The sequence below is a fragment of the Lichenostomus cassidix genome, chromosome 4 (assembly GCF_008360975.1).
Source record: "Lichenostomus cassidix isolate B80296 chromosome 4, HeHo_3.0, whole genome shotgun sequence".
Taxonomy (NCBI): Eukaryota; Metazoa; Chordata; class Aves; order Passeriformes; family Meliphagidae; genus Lichenostomus; species Lichenostomus cassidix.
Window position 1 is genome coordinate 45,788,855 of NC_139484.1, and position 15,965 is coordinate 45,804,819.

A 15,965-nucleotide genomic window follows, 5' to 3' on the forward strand; every position below is an offset into this window, starting at 1 on the left:
CCCTGCTATTACTAGAAGCCACAAATTGAATATGGAGTATAAAAAGACTTGGCAAGTAAACTTGATCATCTATCATTCTCACTTATTCCTTGTTAGTCCTTCTGTTGAAAAATGGGTGAAAGTATAAGATTTAGCAAGAGCAAGAAGAGGGAGGAAAGGACCACTGAAATACAAACTTGTTGTAGTTGGTAACTTTTTAAAAAAATATTGCCTTACATTATTCTTAGAAGAGGGTTGATTTCCACAGAAGAGCACTTGTGCTATAAGCCAGTCTGGAGAGGCAGAAGTCCTCGAAACCAAGGAATTTTGTTTGCTCCTTTGTAACAGGATTTTTGTGCCTTCCTTTCATTGAGCTATAATCAAAGGTGAAAAACAGAGGATAAACTTGTAAGGAATTTTGATAGTACTGTAAGGAATGAGCAAAGCAACCTTGCTATTTGCTCAGTTCGTGACTGCTTCAGCACACTGTGTGATGTTGCTTCAATCTGACAATGTTGCTTCTCCTGACAGAGCATCTGGCATAGCCCAGGACTGCTGCAAAATTGCAGTCATTGTGTCTATGCAGTGAGTTCCCCTTGGTGACCCACAAAAGAAGTCACCATGGATGTTGTTCACTGACCTGAATTTGAGGCAGCAAGATGTTCGGTGTGTGCCATTGTTATGCCTGTTGCTCTGCATGCTCAAGAGCCTCAGGCATGAAGGGTCGGTTGCAAATGAGTTAAGGTTAAAGAAGAGTCTTGAACTTGGAAGCCAAAATCCCTAACATATTGCACTTAGGTGTGTGCATGCTGTAGTTATGAGCACTACATAAAAGCAGCCAGTGGGGTGGGGTGGGGTGAGAAAGCAAAGGGTGGTCCTTCCCTCTTTTCCCACTCTTCCCATTTCAGCTTAATATCCATTTCAGCTCCCCGCTCCTCCTGCCTTGGCTCTTGTGTGCTGTGCCTGGGTCTGCGGGAAGTGACGGAGCTCAGCTGCTGTGGGCTGGCGTCACCCTCCCATAAGTCATGCTCTGCCTCTCTGCATGTCTGTGCCAGCTGATTTGTGGAGCTGTGCTGGTTGTTTGCAGGGGAAAAGATGCCTCTGAAGGACAGTGCTGGAGGATGGAAAGCTTTCCCTCAGCACCCTTATTCGGTGGTGCTACTAAAGAGGCTGGGACAAAGCACTGCTCTGAAAGGGATGTTCAGGTGAGACCCAGCAGCAGTAGTTTCTGATTTCTGGGGGATGTACAATCCCTTCGTTTCTACCTTACTTCTATTCACCTAGGCTATGGATAGAAGTAAAATTAAATTAAAGACTTAATAGGGCAATAATAATTTACCATGGGAAAAAGTCTTTGCTGGTACCTTGAATTAAAATATTCCTTTAACATGTATTGTGTGATCCCCTATATGCAGTTCAGGTAATTATGTGGTAAACTCCATTAAATGCATATGCTTGATCTTATTTATAATGTACATCCAGAGCACTTATTTTTGTGGCTTAGGAGAGTTAGGAATTGGAGCCTAATTGTACAGAGATATTGGTGCTTTTGCTTGTTCTTCCATGGTTATCTTTGTGCTAGGGAGGACGTGTCACCTGGTCCTTTGCTGAAGTAGGTCCAGATACGTGTCTCCCACTCTGTCTGTCAAAAGCAGCAGCACAGAGGGGACTTTGCACCTTTTGTCACCCCCACTCATACCTGACCTTCACAGAGCCAGCAAGATCTTAGCAGACAAATGACTTTTTCCTTTTAAAAAAATTTATATTGTTTGGCTGCTTGGGTCCCTAAACAGGTGAAGTAGTACATTTTAGAAATAAGAGGAAGTATATAGATCTGTGTGATCAAGTTTTTCCTAAGAAACCTCCTTAGCCAGACCGGCCAAAACTGCTTTGGTGAGGATGCGCCGATCAATCAGTGCTGCTCCTGCCCCAAACTGCTTGTGTTTCACACAAAGGCAGAGTGCAATTGTACCATGTAGGTGGAGAACACACAAGAGCCATGGGTTTCCTACTAGTTCATTGCTCCTGCAGCTGTCTGTAGTGCAGAAGCACTAGGACAGACCTGCCTTTCCTGCCTCCCAGGCTTTTCTGCTACCATTCAACATGACACCTGGCCCCATTGCAGCACTGTTATATCTCATCCCAAGTGTGTTTATCTTAAACTCCCCTCTGTCCCTTATCATGGTGCTGCTGCTCAGTCCTGCTTGGTAAATCTCCACAATAATCAGCATCTTTCATTCCATGGCCAGCATCCACAACTAGACGCAGGGTCTGAATTTCAGGGTGCAGAAAATTAGATTAATGTCCCGTTCTCTCCTCTTCAGCAGTGGTCATTGCTGTGTCCCTGTTATCTCCTCTTACAGGTGAGATCCCATCAAACGATCCTTGCCTTCTTCTTGGCTCAGGTGGCAAAGGCATTCAGGCACCCTTTCTCTGCTGTGCTGCATCTGCCTCTCCTCTGCTGTCTTTGTGATTTCTCTGTTCGTGGGCAGGCTGTCCCCCTTTTCTCATGGATTCCTCTTCCTAATGATGCCAGTTTCAGTCCAGTCCTACTCTGTATTTATGCCTGCCTTGGGAGCAGTGCTCTCTCCCAAGCAACTTAGAGCCTCTGAGATTTTATTAAATTGGTGTGGAAGGGAAACAGCATAAGCCTCATCTGGCTGTGCTGTCTCCTTTATGTCCCCACTATGCGTTCAGTCTCTGAGCAGCTGGGAATGGATCCTTTCACTGAAGCTCTGGGTTAGCAGTCAAGGGCAGAAATTATTAACATAAAATCCTCCTGTTGCACTTGGTGTTCCCCTATGTTTATTTTTAAGATGTCTGAAGACCATTAATCAACAAGTAAGTGCATGATGCCTCAGGTCGCAGTGTTCCAATAATTCATAATTAGAGCTAAGTGTTTAAGGCTGCATGATCTGCCCTCTAAATGAAGAGGCCTTTTGCCAACTATCCCATTAGAAAAGGTCCTCTGGTCCATAAAAAGAGATGAAATCAGGGAGTCATTGAAGAATAATTTTGTAAATTGACTGCTGACAGTGAGTTGTTGAGGCAGTTGCATCCCTGCAACTGTAAAACAATTACTAGCAGCAAGTTTTTCTTTAAGCAAATAAATGCCTTTCTGTGAGGTACCTTTACCCCAGATTCAAATAAGAAATTATTCTGCCTCATTCACTGTTCCCTTTTGTTGTCATTTGATCTTTTTCTGGAGTCGGAATATTATCAGGTTTAAGATGAAAAGTCGTAATAAATGACCTGATGACTAATGCATGTGTTGGTCCATAACAGCCAAAATTAGCATCCTGCCCCATCAGACAGGGACAAGGAGGTGAGATGAGGATGAATCTGAAAGCACTGGATTCAGATTGAAAAGTCAGTGGTACTTTGCACTGCAGGTAAAATGGTAGAATGGACACCCCAGGCACAGGTTTGCACAGGTTCTTATAGGCAGGTGGCCACAGAACGTTAGAAACAGGCATGTCTTGGATGTCACAGCCCTGACTGACTCCCTGAGAGCATCACAAACAGCCTGCTCAGCATCTTCAGGTGTGGGGGACCCTGATGGCTGTGAAGGACAGCGGTGCCATCAAGGCTGGATTGTCAGTGCACAGCCTAGTAAATGGTGGAGCTTTAGGATGGATGTTGCAGGTCCAGGTCCAGCTGGATTTACCTGGCATCCATTGCCCACTGAGGGTCTCAGCTCCCTCTTAATTTGCTGTGGAGGAACCTTGGGTTAGGGACATAAATCAAGAGAGTTAATGTGGAGGTAGATCACAAAAATGTGGGTTTGTGCCTATAAAATCTATAATTCAGGTTTTGCAAAAAAAGCCAGATCAGCGTAAATGACACTACAATATTATCCCACGGATTAATTTAATTGTAAAAAAAAGCAGAAATAAATTTAATAGTACTTACAGCAGCAGTTGCTTCAAAGAGTATTCATTTAATTGAGGAAAGACACCCAAAAGAAAATACATAATTCACCCGCCAAAGCTTTATCCATATTAAAAGGGATGTTAACGGTGAGCCCCATGGGAACAGTAAGAATTAATAGCATCAATATTCTAAATCTCAGGTTGCACACAAAAATATCTTTGCACTCAGTTGCCAGCCATTTGTATCATGGCATTGAAGGTGCCTGGATGTAGACTAAAGCTGTTTTGTGTTAGAAATTGCATAACCACAGAATAAAAATGTTTCCTGTCCTGCTGCCAATTTTTTACCAAATATTAAAAATGAGTATCAGTAATGCTGGTCAGCAAATAAGCAAACCCTTCAAAATAGGCACACCATTACCTAAATTAACTCTTGAGCTGTCTAGAAAAAAATCTCAGGCAAATGGGGAGAAATAAATCTCAAACATAATAGGCATCTCTTAATACTTGTCTTATATAATGTTGTATATTAATCCTACAGCCTTGCCACAGTGTTATGTGCACTTTTAAAACCGTGATGAAACAGAACGTTTTCGAATAACCCATGGTATCAGTAGAACCTGCATGTCACTGCAGCTGAGGTGGATGTACTCTGGGCTTTGTATATTTGTTTGTATATTTGTATGATTTGCCAGAGAGATGAAAGCATGAATGTCTTCATCAACAAGATCTTTTATATTCTTTCTGTGGTGCCTAAGCAGAAATGCTGGGTATGATGCCAGGGGAATATTTGTTCCTGCCTGGGGTGTCCATTCTACCACTACCTGAGAGTAATCTCTTTATAATAACCTCACAAGTCCCCAGAAACACAGTGGGTTTAAGGTGCTGTGAGATTCGGATTAGATACTGGTGGGGCAAATGAAAGCAATGGTGCTGAAGGCTGGATAGTCTGGGCAGGCAGCAGCGATCTCTCAGGAAAAGTCAGGCTAACATCTCTGCGGCAGCGTGAGCTGCAGCTGCTGACTGCACTTCGGGTGGCACGGTGAGACCAGGTGACCCCGCAAAGCTCCTGCTGGCCCCTGGTTCCCCGCTTGCCTGGTCCCTTGTGCAAAGGCCCTTTATCCTCCGCGGTGACACCTGCCGGTACCAATAAAGCCTCACGTCTGTGCTGTAACTGTGCTTGTGGCTGCAGCTGCTGGCAGCATGCTGGGCATCGCAGGGATCTGCCCAAGCTGGAGATGGCAGGTGCGGTTCACAGCCCAGAACTGGTCTGTGTCCTGAACTGCTTCCAAGTTTTATTAAGCTGGCAGCATCTTGCATCCTGCCTGCCAGAGAACGGGCCTTGGACAGAGCTGTTTCGGTTTGGATGGTCAGAGGAAGGAATAAAAAGCCATCAGCCCCTTGTTTCAGGGTGAAAGAATTTTAAAGAAAAACAGAAGATTGGAATAAACATACACAGAAGGGCCACGTTAAGAGTTCCTTTCCTCTGCCCAGTCCATTATAAGAAATTAAAATACTAGAGATATTAGTAAATTAATTTAAAGATATTAAAATATATAAAATTATTAAAATAATATAAATAAATATATAACATTTATTTAATCCACACTGTTTAAAGCATATAATTTATAAATAAAATATTTGAAACATATTTTACCCATATATACATGGGTAGCCTAAATGCTGAGGAAGTATCAGTAGGAGATTCTTGCTGCTGAAATCAATACCAGCTGGGACCAAAGGAGTAGCTGCCCAAAAACATCTGTAAGGTGTCAGTGCTCAACGTTTCCACCCAGGTGTGAGTGCTACTGTGCAGTAACCCAGGCCAGGAGGCAAAGTCCACCCAAACAAACCCTGCCCAAACCCCTCCAGGCAAGGGAGCCCTGTGCAGGATAGGAGGTGGGGATGGACAGGAGATAATGGAGTCACCACTTCCCATGAAAATACAGAAACTCACTCTCACAGAGCAAGTTGCTTCAAACTAACACCAAGAAGTCCAAACTAACCCAAGTCCCAAATGCAAGATGCTAATGCAAAACCAGCTTAGGGAAGGGACCTTGCCTATTCCCCAAAGAGTTTATTATCAAGTGTGAAGATACAGGGTCATTACATTATTGTGCTCATGTACAGATGGAGAAGTTATACATGGGAGTGATTCACCTGCTTAAGATCATGCTGGAAATTGTGGGAAAGCTGCACACTGGTGACAACTGCAATGAGCTCGAGCTGGTATTGTATTCCTGAGGAGGCAGCATGTACAGTGTGATTCCTCATCACAAAAAAAATCTGTTTCTCTACCGCTGCCAAATATCCACAGAATTAATTTTCACTTTTAGCTTCTTGGAGTGTTTAAGTGGTATTGCTGAGACCCTGTGTAGAATCTGCCCTAAGCAGTGAGCAATCACCTTCAGTCTCTACAGACACATGAATTCTGCACCCAGACAGACTGCAGGGAGGATGCCTTGCTGCATTCTTCTAGCAAGCTGTGATTCATTGTAAGGAATTCTTTAAACCCTTTTATTCAGTGGCACAGGAAAGATGTCCAAACACATTTTCCCTTCAAGTGGAGAGCCTGTCTTGCAGCTTGTGGCTGCTCCCTGTCCCTGCAGCATGCTGGCACTCACTGTTAGCATCCCAGGCCTTTCAACATTCAAGACATTTTTGGCAGTGATCTTAGCCTTTATTAGATAATGAAAGATATTATCCGAGAACTCAGAAGGAGATTTTAGAAAGACCTTAAGTAATCAAAAATTTAATTTTGAGGGCATAACGGACAGTAAGAGCAGTTGGCCAACCAGCGTAGGAAGCACTAATATACCAGTGCAAATTCCACTGTTGGTGGTGCAAAAAGGCAGGTCACAGCTGAGCTCTTCCCAGGAGATTGCTTGGATCAGATGCCCAAATCTGTAAGCCCTGAGAAGCCAGGCTCTGCAGAAAAGGAGACTGACCCATCCTCCCTGTTGCAGAGTAGTAACAGCATCAGTTTGCAGTCACTGCTATTGCCACAAAGCAGAAGCAGTCCTGGTGCAACACAGACTCCCAGCCCCTCCAGGAATTCCACACCTGTGCCAATGGGAATTGGTGGCTCATTGCTGCACTTGGGCTGCTTAGAGGAGCTGCTCTGGGGGTAGGCTCTACTCCCATGGCAAGGAGAGAGGGGTGTATTCTTGTCTAATCTGTGGCATCTCTGAGTAGCTCAATACAAGTCTTTTTGCATCCCACGGTCTTGAGATGATGCTATATGCTGCTGGAAAAGCATTTAGCTGGAAAAGCCCAGACCAGTAGGAAAATATTTCTGACATCCTAAACAACTTAAGGAGATTTAAATCTATGTGACACTAAGTAAAAATGGGGATAAAGGGGGTGTTTCAGACTTCACAAGATGAGGCTTTTATGGCCAGCTGTGTGTGGCTTCTTCCCTCAGACTCGGGCTTTCCTGGTGTAAATGCAGCTGTTAATTACATTCAGGACCTTGTGGACAATTCAGTGCAAGCTCAGGACAATGTGGTGAAGTTGAGCTAGACCACACTTTGGATGAAAAAGCACAGTGAAAGGAAGATCACCCTCTAGTGTCTGGAGAGTCCTGGGTAGGAAGCAAAAAGCAAAAAGAAAACCCTGCAGTGTTTATTAGAGTAAAAAAAAGACAAAAAAGACAGTAAAATAGATGGGCTAAAAAGAATGCATAAATGGGCTATAAATGTAACCTACCAGTTGTTTCAAATTTTGCAGCAAGGTTTCTGGTAGACAGATTTCAGTTATTAGTTTTGGTAATTAATGTTATTTAGTTATCTTCACAATGCAAAGGATGCAGAAATTGGGAGCAGACTGATAGAATCTGCTAATGAAAACAGTTGAAAGACTTCAGAGTAGAGGACAGCACAGAAAAACGGCCTGGGTGAGGAGTGGGGGAGATGGGCTGAATCAAGGGCCTGAAGAGGATACATGGTTGGAGCTCCTTAACAAGAAACACCTATTTTTGTACTTCAGTTCTGCCATTGAGGCACTTGGGCAGGGGAAAGGAGTTTTAAACTGATGTGGTACCTTTGTGAAGGTGGGGAAATGGGGTTCAAAATCAGTAGAGCCTACTACACACCAGCAAGTCTCAAGCAGTAGGTTGTGAGGTGCTTTTGTAAATGGAATTTTCCATTTCTTCTACTGACAGTGGACCATTGGGCAGGAGACCTGGCACTGGTGCCTGGGTGCAGGGACCTGCAGAGGATTGTATTTCACTCCCCGTGGCAAATTTTCATGTGAGGATAAATTGTAAAGGTGAGAAGTCCACCACATATCAATTAAATCCCTGCGTTCTGCTCTGGAAAAGGTAGCCTGGATTTGCCAGACTTTATCAGAGCCTTATGTTGCCAAAAGCTGCTTTACTGCTGAAGAAGGCTGAGCTGGGCTTGGGTGCTTTTACCAGATCCATGATTTTAAGCAAGTCCCTTTAATATTTCTCCAGTATGTTTGTTTACCTGGGCAGCACCATTCTCGCTGAGCCTGTGTGAATGGCAGCATCAATACAGTCACTAAATCTTTGTTGATGTTCTTTTAAAGGGAAAATAAAAATCCCTCGACTCTGACATTTACAATAGATATTATCTGCTCTCTGACATTTGGGCTCATCAACTGAGGTCAACCAAGTTTCTGTTCTTAACATACCCCACTGTATCAGACCAGATATGAACTGACTGGCCAACCCTTTCTCTAAATAGCAGTGTACCTGCCCGTCGCTCCCAGCACGTGAGTCAGGAAGCCTGGCATTCGTTTCAGTGATGATGAACTGAGCCTCAAGAAAATAAATGAGCATCCTCGAAAGTGTATGGCAGAGCAGGGAACCAACTGCAGGTTTTCTATAGCCCACTCTTGCACCATAATGAGTTATTTTTTTGAGCCCACAGGCATTCAGGAGGTCTGTGTGCACTGAATCAACAGTGCTGGCTCTGCAGCAGCCGTGTCTGGTGTTATCAATGGCTGCTGTGGCTGTGAGCTGCACCCTCAGCAAGGAGTTTCGGGTGGTGGCTGTGACCCTGCTGCCAGTGGTGTGTGCAGGCAGGGGCATCCTGTGGCTCAGGAGCTGCTGGTTCCTGCCAGCAAGGCTGGCCATGGATGGAGGGAGCTGCTTCGGGCTGCTTTCCTGAGGCTATGTGATGGTGGTGATACCATGTTGCTGTCTCTGACATCCAGGCGTGGCTTTACAGGGATGAGAATCAGGGCAAGGTTTTCATAACTCGTTTGAAGACAGGTCACTTGAAGCGGCATTAACAGCAGTTTTATGTGTCTGCATTAGCCCAGTGGGGATGAACAGAAACAATACAATTCTGCTCTGGGCTCAGTAGTTGGGTGAGTAAATGTAGTGGTAAATGGATGAGTGTGGAGCTGAGAAATATGAGGCTAAGACAGGAGCTGAGGAAGAGCATGAAAAGTAGAGGGTTTGCCTGATCTCTCTCCACTTCCTTTTTCTTTAAGCAACAACTCAAAATGGTAGCAAGTGTTTCAATAAAATTTTTATTTCTAAAGGAGGAAAATGACTAAGATATATTTATGGTGGCATGAGATACTCTGTCCTGCTGCCCCCATTAAGACAAACAGCTTTGAACAAGAATGCTCACAGTGCCTTTAATTTGGCAGGTACTGGCTTCAGTCAGCCAGCAGTGCATTTGGCCTTACACTCTGTTCTGAACAGGAGCCAAACTCACTGTAATCCACAGCTTGGTGCAGCATCACTGTCCTGGCAGCATTCTGGCACTCATGTGCAGCACAGAGAGACCAGCAGCAGCTGTGAAATTCCCACAGCAGTATTAACCCTGCTGTGTGAAAGGCAGGTGAGGATCAGTTGGGTAACTAAGCTTTTGTTATGGGTTGTGCAGTTTTGCTTGCTGATAATGTCTGAAGGGAAGCCACTTAGGAAGAGCGCCTTAAGATAAACAGAGGAGACTCCTGGGAGTTACAGTGCAGTGATGCTGGGGTAAGAGCAGGGGCACCCAGCCCAACCCAGCTGCTGATCTGTCAGTGGCCAAGGTGGGGTGCCTGGGAAGAGCAGGAGACTGGGGAAAGTCCAGCATGCTGGACCCCTACCCTGACCACTCTTCCACCACCAACACATCACAACCCAGCTATTTCCTGATCACCTTTGTGGCTTTAAGCAGCCAAGGCAACAGAGAGTTCCAAGTCACTGATAACCTACTCCCACATCTAACAAGCACCTTTTTCTCAGGCGGGGCAGAGGCAGGGAACACTACAGAACAGAACTGTCTTTATTCACCTTCCTGTGACTATGTAGAGAATTTCCATGAAAAAACCCTAGCCTTGTTACTGGAGGAAGGTGGAGGTAGCTGGTGTCAGGCTTCTGGAGAACATGTGTTGGTTGGGGGGCCAATAGACATTAGACCAAGCTTTTTGTACTAGTGAGGTTTTTAATCAGCCTCTCATAGCAGGGCTATGAAAGGTTGCAATTTTCCAAATCTCAAGAATACCATGGCAAAGAGAATGGAAAAGAACAGAGTGGAATATATAGTCTGTATTCTGTGCATTGTGCATGATAACCAGCAGCTGAGTGGCACTGGAGATGGACCTCCAGTGCCCTCTCAGAAAGGCATATCCCACTCACCCCAACAGGTGTATTGTCTTGAATCTCCCATAGTGTTGTGCCAGTGGAAGTAAGCTTTCAGGGATAATTCAAAAGCAGCAAGGAGGGGGAGAAGATGATGGGGGAGAAGGCATCACATGCCAATCTCTTTTAAGCTTTGTTAGTTATTAAAACCATTATTTACTGTATTTACTGTTAAAATTATTAAAATAATTTCAAAAGAAAATGGATTTACATGATTTTGTTGCTTTCAGGAAAGCAAAGCTGGTGAAGGATCTGGAGCACAAGTCCTGTGAGGAGCAGCTGAGGGAGCTGGGGTGTTTAGCCTGGAGGAGGCTCAGGGGAGACCTTATTGCTCTCTACAACTGCCTGAAAGCCAGCTGTAGTCAGGTGGGGATTGGCATCTTCTCCCAGTCAAATAGTGACAAGAGGACAAGAGGCCATAGCCTCAAGCTGTGCCAGGGGAGGTTGAGGTTGGACATAGGAGAATTTTCTTACAGAAAGGGACATTAGACATTGGAATGGACTGCCCAGGGAGGTGGTGGAGTCACTGTCCCTGAAAGTGTTGGAGGAAAGACTGGATGTTGCACTTGGCTGGATTTGATGATTTCACGTCTTTTCCAACCATGTGATTCCCTCTACTTATGCCAATGATAGAAGCTCAGAATACAATGTAAGTATCTTCTTTTGTTTAGTCTGGTGAAAGACACAGTCCACTTTTGTCTCTTCAGAGTGCCACACTGCATAGAGATCTCAGGTTTCCAGTTTTCAAATCTAATTTTTTCTTTTTTTCACTCAGTTTGTAACAGGTGGATGATGCACCAAGTTCAAAAATCACTTTGCTGGTAAGAAGGAATTTTAGCCACCTATTCCTTTAAATTCTTTAAATAAATGCGGGAGAGCTACAAATCAGCTTAATCACTTCAGTTATGTTTTGTGTCCTTCTAAGTGCTTAATGTGGTTTCAACAGATTTTATCATTTAGTGCCGAGAGGACAATGACACACAGCACAATTCTGTGGTATCACAGCTGAAAATTGTTGTGAAGTCTTGTGCAGAGTGAGTCTGGTGGAATTTCCTCCTTTCAATGAACTCTTGGAGCCAAAAGCATGTCCTTCCCCGGGCAGTTGTGTGTAAAACATGGATGCTCCTGAGAGCACCCAAACCCCAGCCTCACCTTCCTGAAGCAGGACGAGTACAGAGGCTGCCTGTAGGTGTCACACTCGGACTGCACAGCGGCATAAGTGCAAGTCAGGAGCTGGTGGGGCTTTTGGTTTGTTTCTTACATCAAAACTACCTCACATCTTGCCTGTTTTACTTAAAAAGTTTGTTCTGTTCTAATCAAAAGAGGGAGAACTACAGACATGCTGCTGACACGGTCATTTCCCACACCTGTTTAAATGCAAATACTTCTGAGAAAGAAAAAGATTAAGTTTTAAATTATTAAACTGCCCACTCTATAGCCACCTCAAGACCAGCAGCATAAGCATTTTCAGCCTTCTGCCTCCTTATGTGTTCATCACTTATTTTTTCTTCACCACTGCAATCAGGCTTCTAGAGGGGAATGCACTTCAAATGTAAGAGGACCCAAAAGAGCTGTCACACCTTCCCTCAGAGTAAGAGAACTGAGAAAAATACTATTTCTGATCTTCAGTCTTTCAATATGGTGATACTAATTATAAGCAACAGCTTAATATAGAAGAGTTTTTTACAGAGACCTACTACAAGAGAAAGGCGAAAGGCTGTTAATTCCCAGATTTTGACACTGCTCTACTTTCCTGCAGAGTGAGGCAAATGGTACTTGCCTGTGTGACTAAAAAGTGACAAAAGGGAGATAGTGAGTACCTTTTAGAAGCAGCAGGGATGAAGCCAGTTCTACGCCAATGTCAGCTAACTAGGGGGAAATATTTCCCCTACTGGCTTAATAACAAACCAGGGGACTATGCTGGGATAAACAATTAATTAGAAGGTTTACAGCTTGTAATTTTGTGACATTTAATATTAAGTGGCTACCAAATAGAATTAAACCTGCCCTTATTAAACGAAGGTAAGACAAAGATGACATTGACATTACTACTCCATCCATTGCTTTGTAGCAAAATGCAGATTACAGAAAGTTACCCAGTTCAAAACAAATTCTTGCTTGTATGTGAGCCAAAGATGGAGGCATTCATGTAGAAGGTAGATAAAATGTGTACTGATCAGTTCTAAGAGGGCTTAGTAGGTGCACTTTTACATTTCTCAATTTTCTGCAAAAATTCCAGATTTTTCAAAATTAAAATTTTTTTTTGTGTGGTGGTCTGGAGTGAGCACAAATCCTGCAAAAATGGAAAGGCAGGCTTGTATACCTTGAACTGCACATACAAACCACTCTGGATGAAAATTTAGGACACAATTTTTCATGTAAGTCTGAACTATGCATGGTCCTTCCAGAGCAGAAGCACAAGTCCATCTGTGTCTGTCAAAGAAATCACAGATTTCATCCAAATACAGTGTTGTACTCAGTTCATTAATTACAGTGGGCAGAAGACAATACTGGTAACTTCTGAAAAAGTGAATATGGTTCCTGAAAAACAACGAAACCAACCAAACAAAAAAGCCATAAAATTATATCCTCTAAATTTATAAAAGCTTTTAAAAACACTTCGTTGTCAAAATAAGGATGCAGGAAAATGTTTTGTGGTAAGAATATTTTATATATTTTTTTTACACTTTTAACACTTACAAAAACATTCAAACACAAAAAAAAATTAAATAACTTTGGGAGCAGAATAAATCCTTCTGCCTACACACATACATCAATTCAAAGCTGTTGGCACAAAAAGTAATCCACATTCATAAAACCCTTACTACTATATCAAACATAAGTTAAGTAAATCATAGGCACTATTTTATCAAATCCATATTTCCACAATTCTGCAGTAAATCTCTAAACACAGAGCCCCATGATTTCCTGATATCAATGAACTGGTAATGCACAAAGGCTTTCTAGCAAACAGACAGTCTGTCTACTCAGGAAGTCATCTGCTGTATTTCGGGGGGAATAGCAGAGAAAAAAATCCCTATAAAATTTAAGCTGAGTTTACCCAAGCGATGAATTACTTAACTTAAGGAAACGTACACAAGTTTGATGCAGCCATGGTAAAACCCCCAATATCATCATCTAAACTGACTTTGAAAATTTTTACGTCAAGTGAAGTTTGATAAAATTCACCAATCAAAATCCCTCTTTCTTCTATGAAGACTGCAGCATTTTGAAAAATGCTGAAATATTAAAATTTGGGCTTTAGTGAGAATACGCACATTTGATTTAGTCCCGTCTTCTGCTGAGCAGTGATGTGAGATACTGACATCCATTCCCTGTACCTGCAGGTGACTCAGGGCTAGATTAGTGGTATGTACTGCTCTGTACTGCTGAAAGGTGGTTTCTGCCAAAATCTTGACAATTACAGTATATTTGATGCCCCAATTTTAAAGTCTTAGCACAGATCTTGGTCTGGGGTGTGAAGTCACCCATCAACCCAGAGCTTGCTTGAGCTGCAAATTAGTCTCCACTCCTTCCTATTTGGTTTCTTTCAAGTCAAGTAGTATTGCATGGCTTTTCATCCAGGAATATGTTAACATTGGCCTAAAATTCAAGTGCTAGAATTTCAGTATTAGTTATCCTCTTAGTGGTGGGAGGCAAAATACACCAGCAGTCCCAAACTCAGATACTAATGGGGTTGAAGGCTACCTACCGTCCAATCCAACTTGTAGTGTTTGTCAGTCATTGCACAAAGGATATAGCATTCACATTCTCTTACTTCATCAACTGTACATCCAAAATACTGAAAAACCTTCAAACAAAATCTCTTTCACTTAACTAATCCCACCCAATACAACTTTAGCTACAGATTTTTGCATGATGTCTTCCACAACAGAAAACAATGGTTCAAATGCTAAATATATCAGTTGTTCTGAGCAAAATGTGTTAGAGTAAGTCAGAGCCACCAGAGGAGTTTAATAGCTTGTAAACAGACATAGCAGGTTTCATACTCTGTTACCAGTAATGTAAGATACACATATGTAAGGCAAAGTACATATTTAAACACACTTACATGGGCAATATCTTCTGTAAAAATATTTACAATTTAAAATAAACCAATTTAAGAAATGGATGAAAGTAAAAAAATAGGATACAGAAAACTCCCTCATACCACGGAACATCACCTAAATGAATATCATTTGGCATCAAGAGTCAACTCATTTCCTTAAAATTTGTATGTTACAAGTGCATAGTTGTGTTTCCTTCTCCTTAACTATCAGCATTTACAGTTGCTGCAGGCTGCAAGTATAGTGGTATGGTATCAGAACAAATTAAAATTATCACTTGCTCTTTCTTTTGCAAGGAAACCTGCTATTAAAAAAGTTTTCCCCAAATAGCAAGCCATGTGTTAAAAATGTGGCTACAATAGTGAAGGCCATCTTTCCTGAGCCAGGAACTTTAAGGTTAGAAAGATTGTACAATTGATACTAAGCCCTTTTGGCAATCAAACATAAGAGCATGTAAAGCCAATAAATCAACATAGGAAAGATGCAATCTATACTATTGCCATTTGTGTGTGTCTGCTACATTCAAACCTTTTAATGTGATAAAAGCATGGCTACAACCCACTGCTCTCCCTAATCCTCCAGAATAACTGCTGATTCTTCCTGAAGGATCTACGTACCACTGTCCCCAGTCAGGATGTCATACAATTGTTAAAAGCAACATTTCCCTAGCACTGTAGCAGTCTGCAATCAGAACATGAGCTCTGATTCATATAGCCTTGTTTCAATAGTACATATTCACCAATCTTTCTGCTGAGTTAAAACAGGCTAAAAATGGAGTTTTGGATAATGTATGTTGATAGTTATCCTTGCTATTTTTCAAGATGGGCATTTCTTTGGCATTCATTCATTTTTGCCCAGACATTGGCCACTCTCATAAATGCTCATATTGATAACATTTTTAGCAAGCAATAAAAAGCCCCCAGAACTGATAGCAATTTAATGTAGAAGTGATTGTATGACCACCAAACATCTGATGTTAGATGTCATTAAAGTGCTGCTTTATAATAATCTCTGCCAGTTTGTGCTAATTAGAGACAGAGAGGTTTGGAATTTTTACAAATCCCAAGAGTCACATCTGAATAGTTTGTTTAATCAAGCTCTTTTAGCCTGGTGAGGAAGTATCCATGAGCACTGGAACTTTGCATTTAGCTTTGCAGATCAGTAGCAGCCATCCTTCCAACTCTCGTCTTTCACGTTGCCGTACGTCTTGGGAGTGGGTAATGATCTAAAATTAAATGAGATTATTTTTCAGTTTCATATATAATTGCTGAAGTCTCTAGCTACAATACATAAGAATTCAAACCTTTTATAAATAATTGAAGTATACACTTCATTCATTTACTTCTCTGTAATACAGTTTACTTAAGATCAACCCCAGAGTATTTTCACTTTCAGGTTGCTTGTGCTTTATCTTGGGAAGTACCATGTCAGAAAAAAAGT

The 15,965-nt window shown here is 42.4% G+C and overlaps 1 protein-coding gene across 2 annotated transcripts in view; it reads right to left on the reverse strand.

The window, feature by feature from the left end:
* Positions 1 to 13,108: 13,108 nt before the first annotated feature.
* SLAIN2 (SLAIN family member 2) overlaps positions 13,109 to 15,965 on the reverse strand; it is a 34,706-nt gene continuing 31,849 nt past the window's right edge. For both annotated transcript variants that reach the window (XM_085059014.1, XM_085059013.1), the window contains one exon: positions 13,109 to 15,750. In XM_085059014.1, coding sequence (XP_084915140.1) covers positions 15,684 to 15,750 — 67 coding nt within the window. In that variant the 3' untranslated portion in view covers positions 13,109 to 15,683. The remainder of the gene's footprint in view (positions 15,751 to 15,965) is intronic.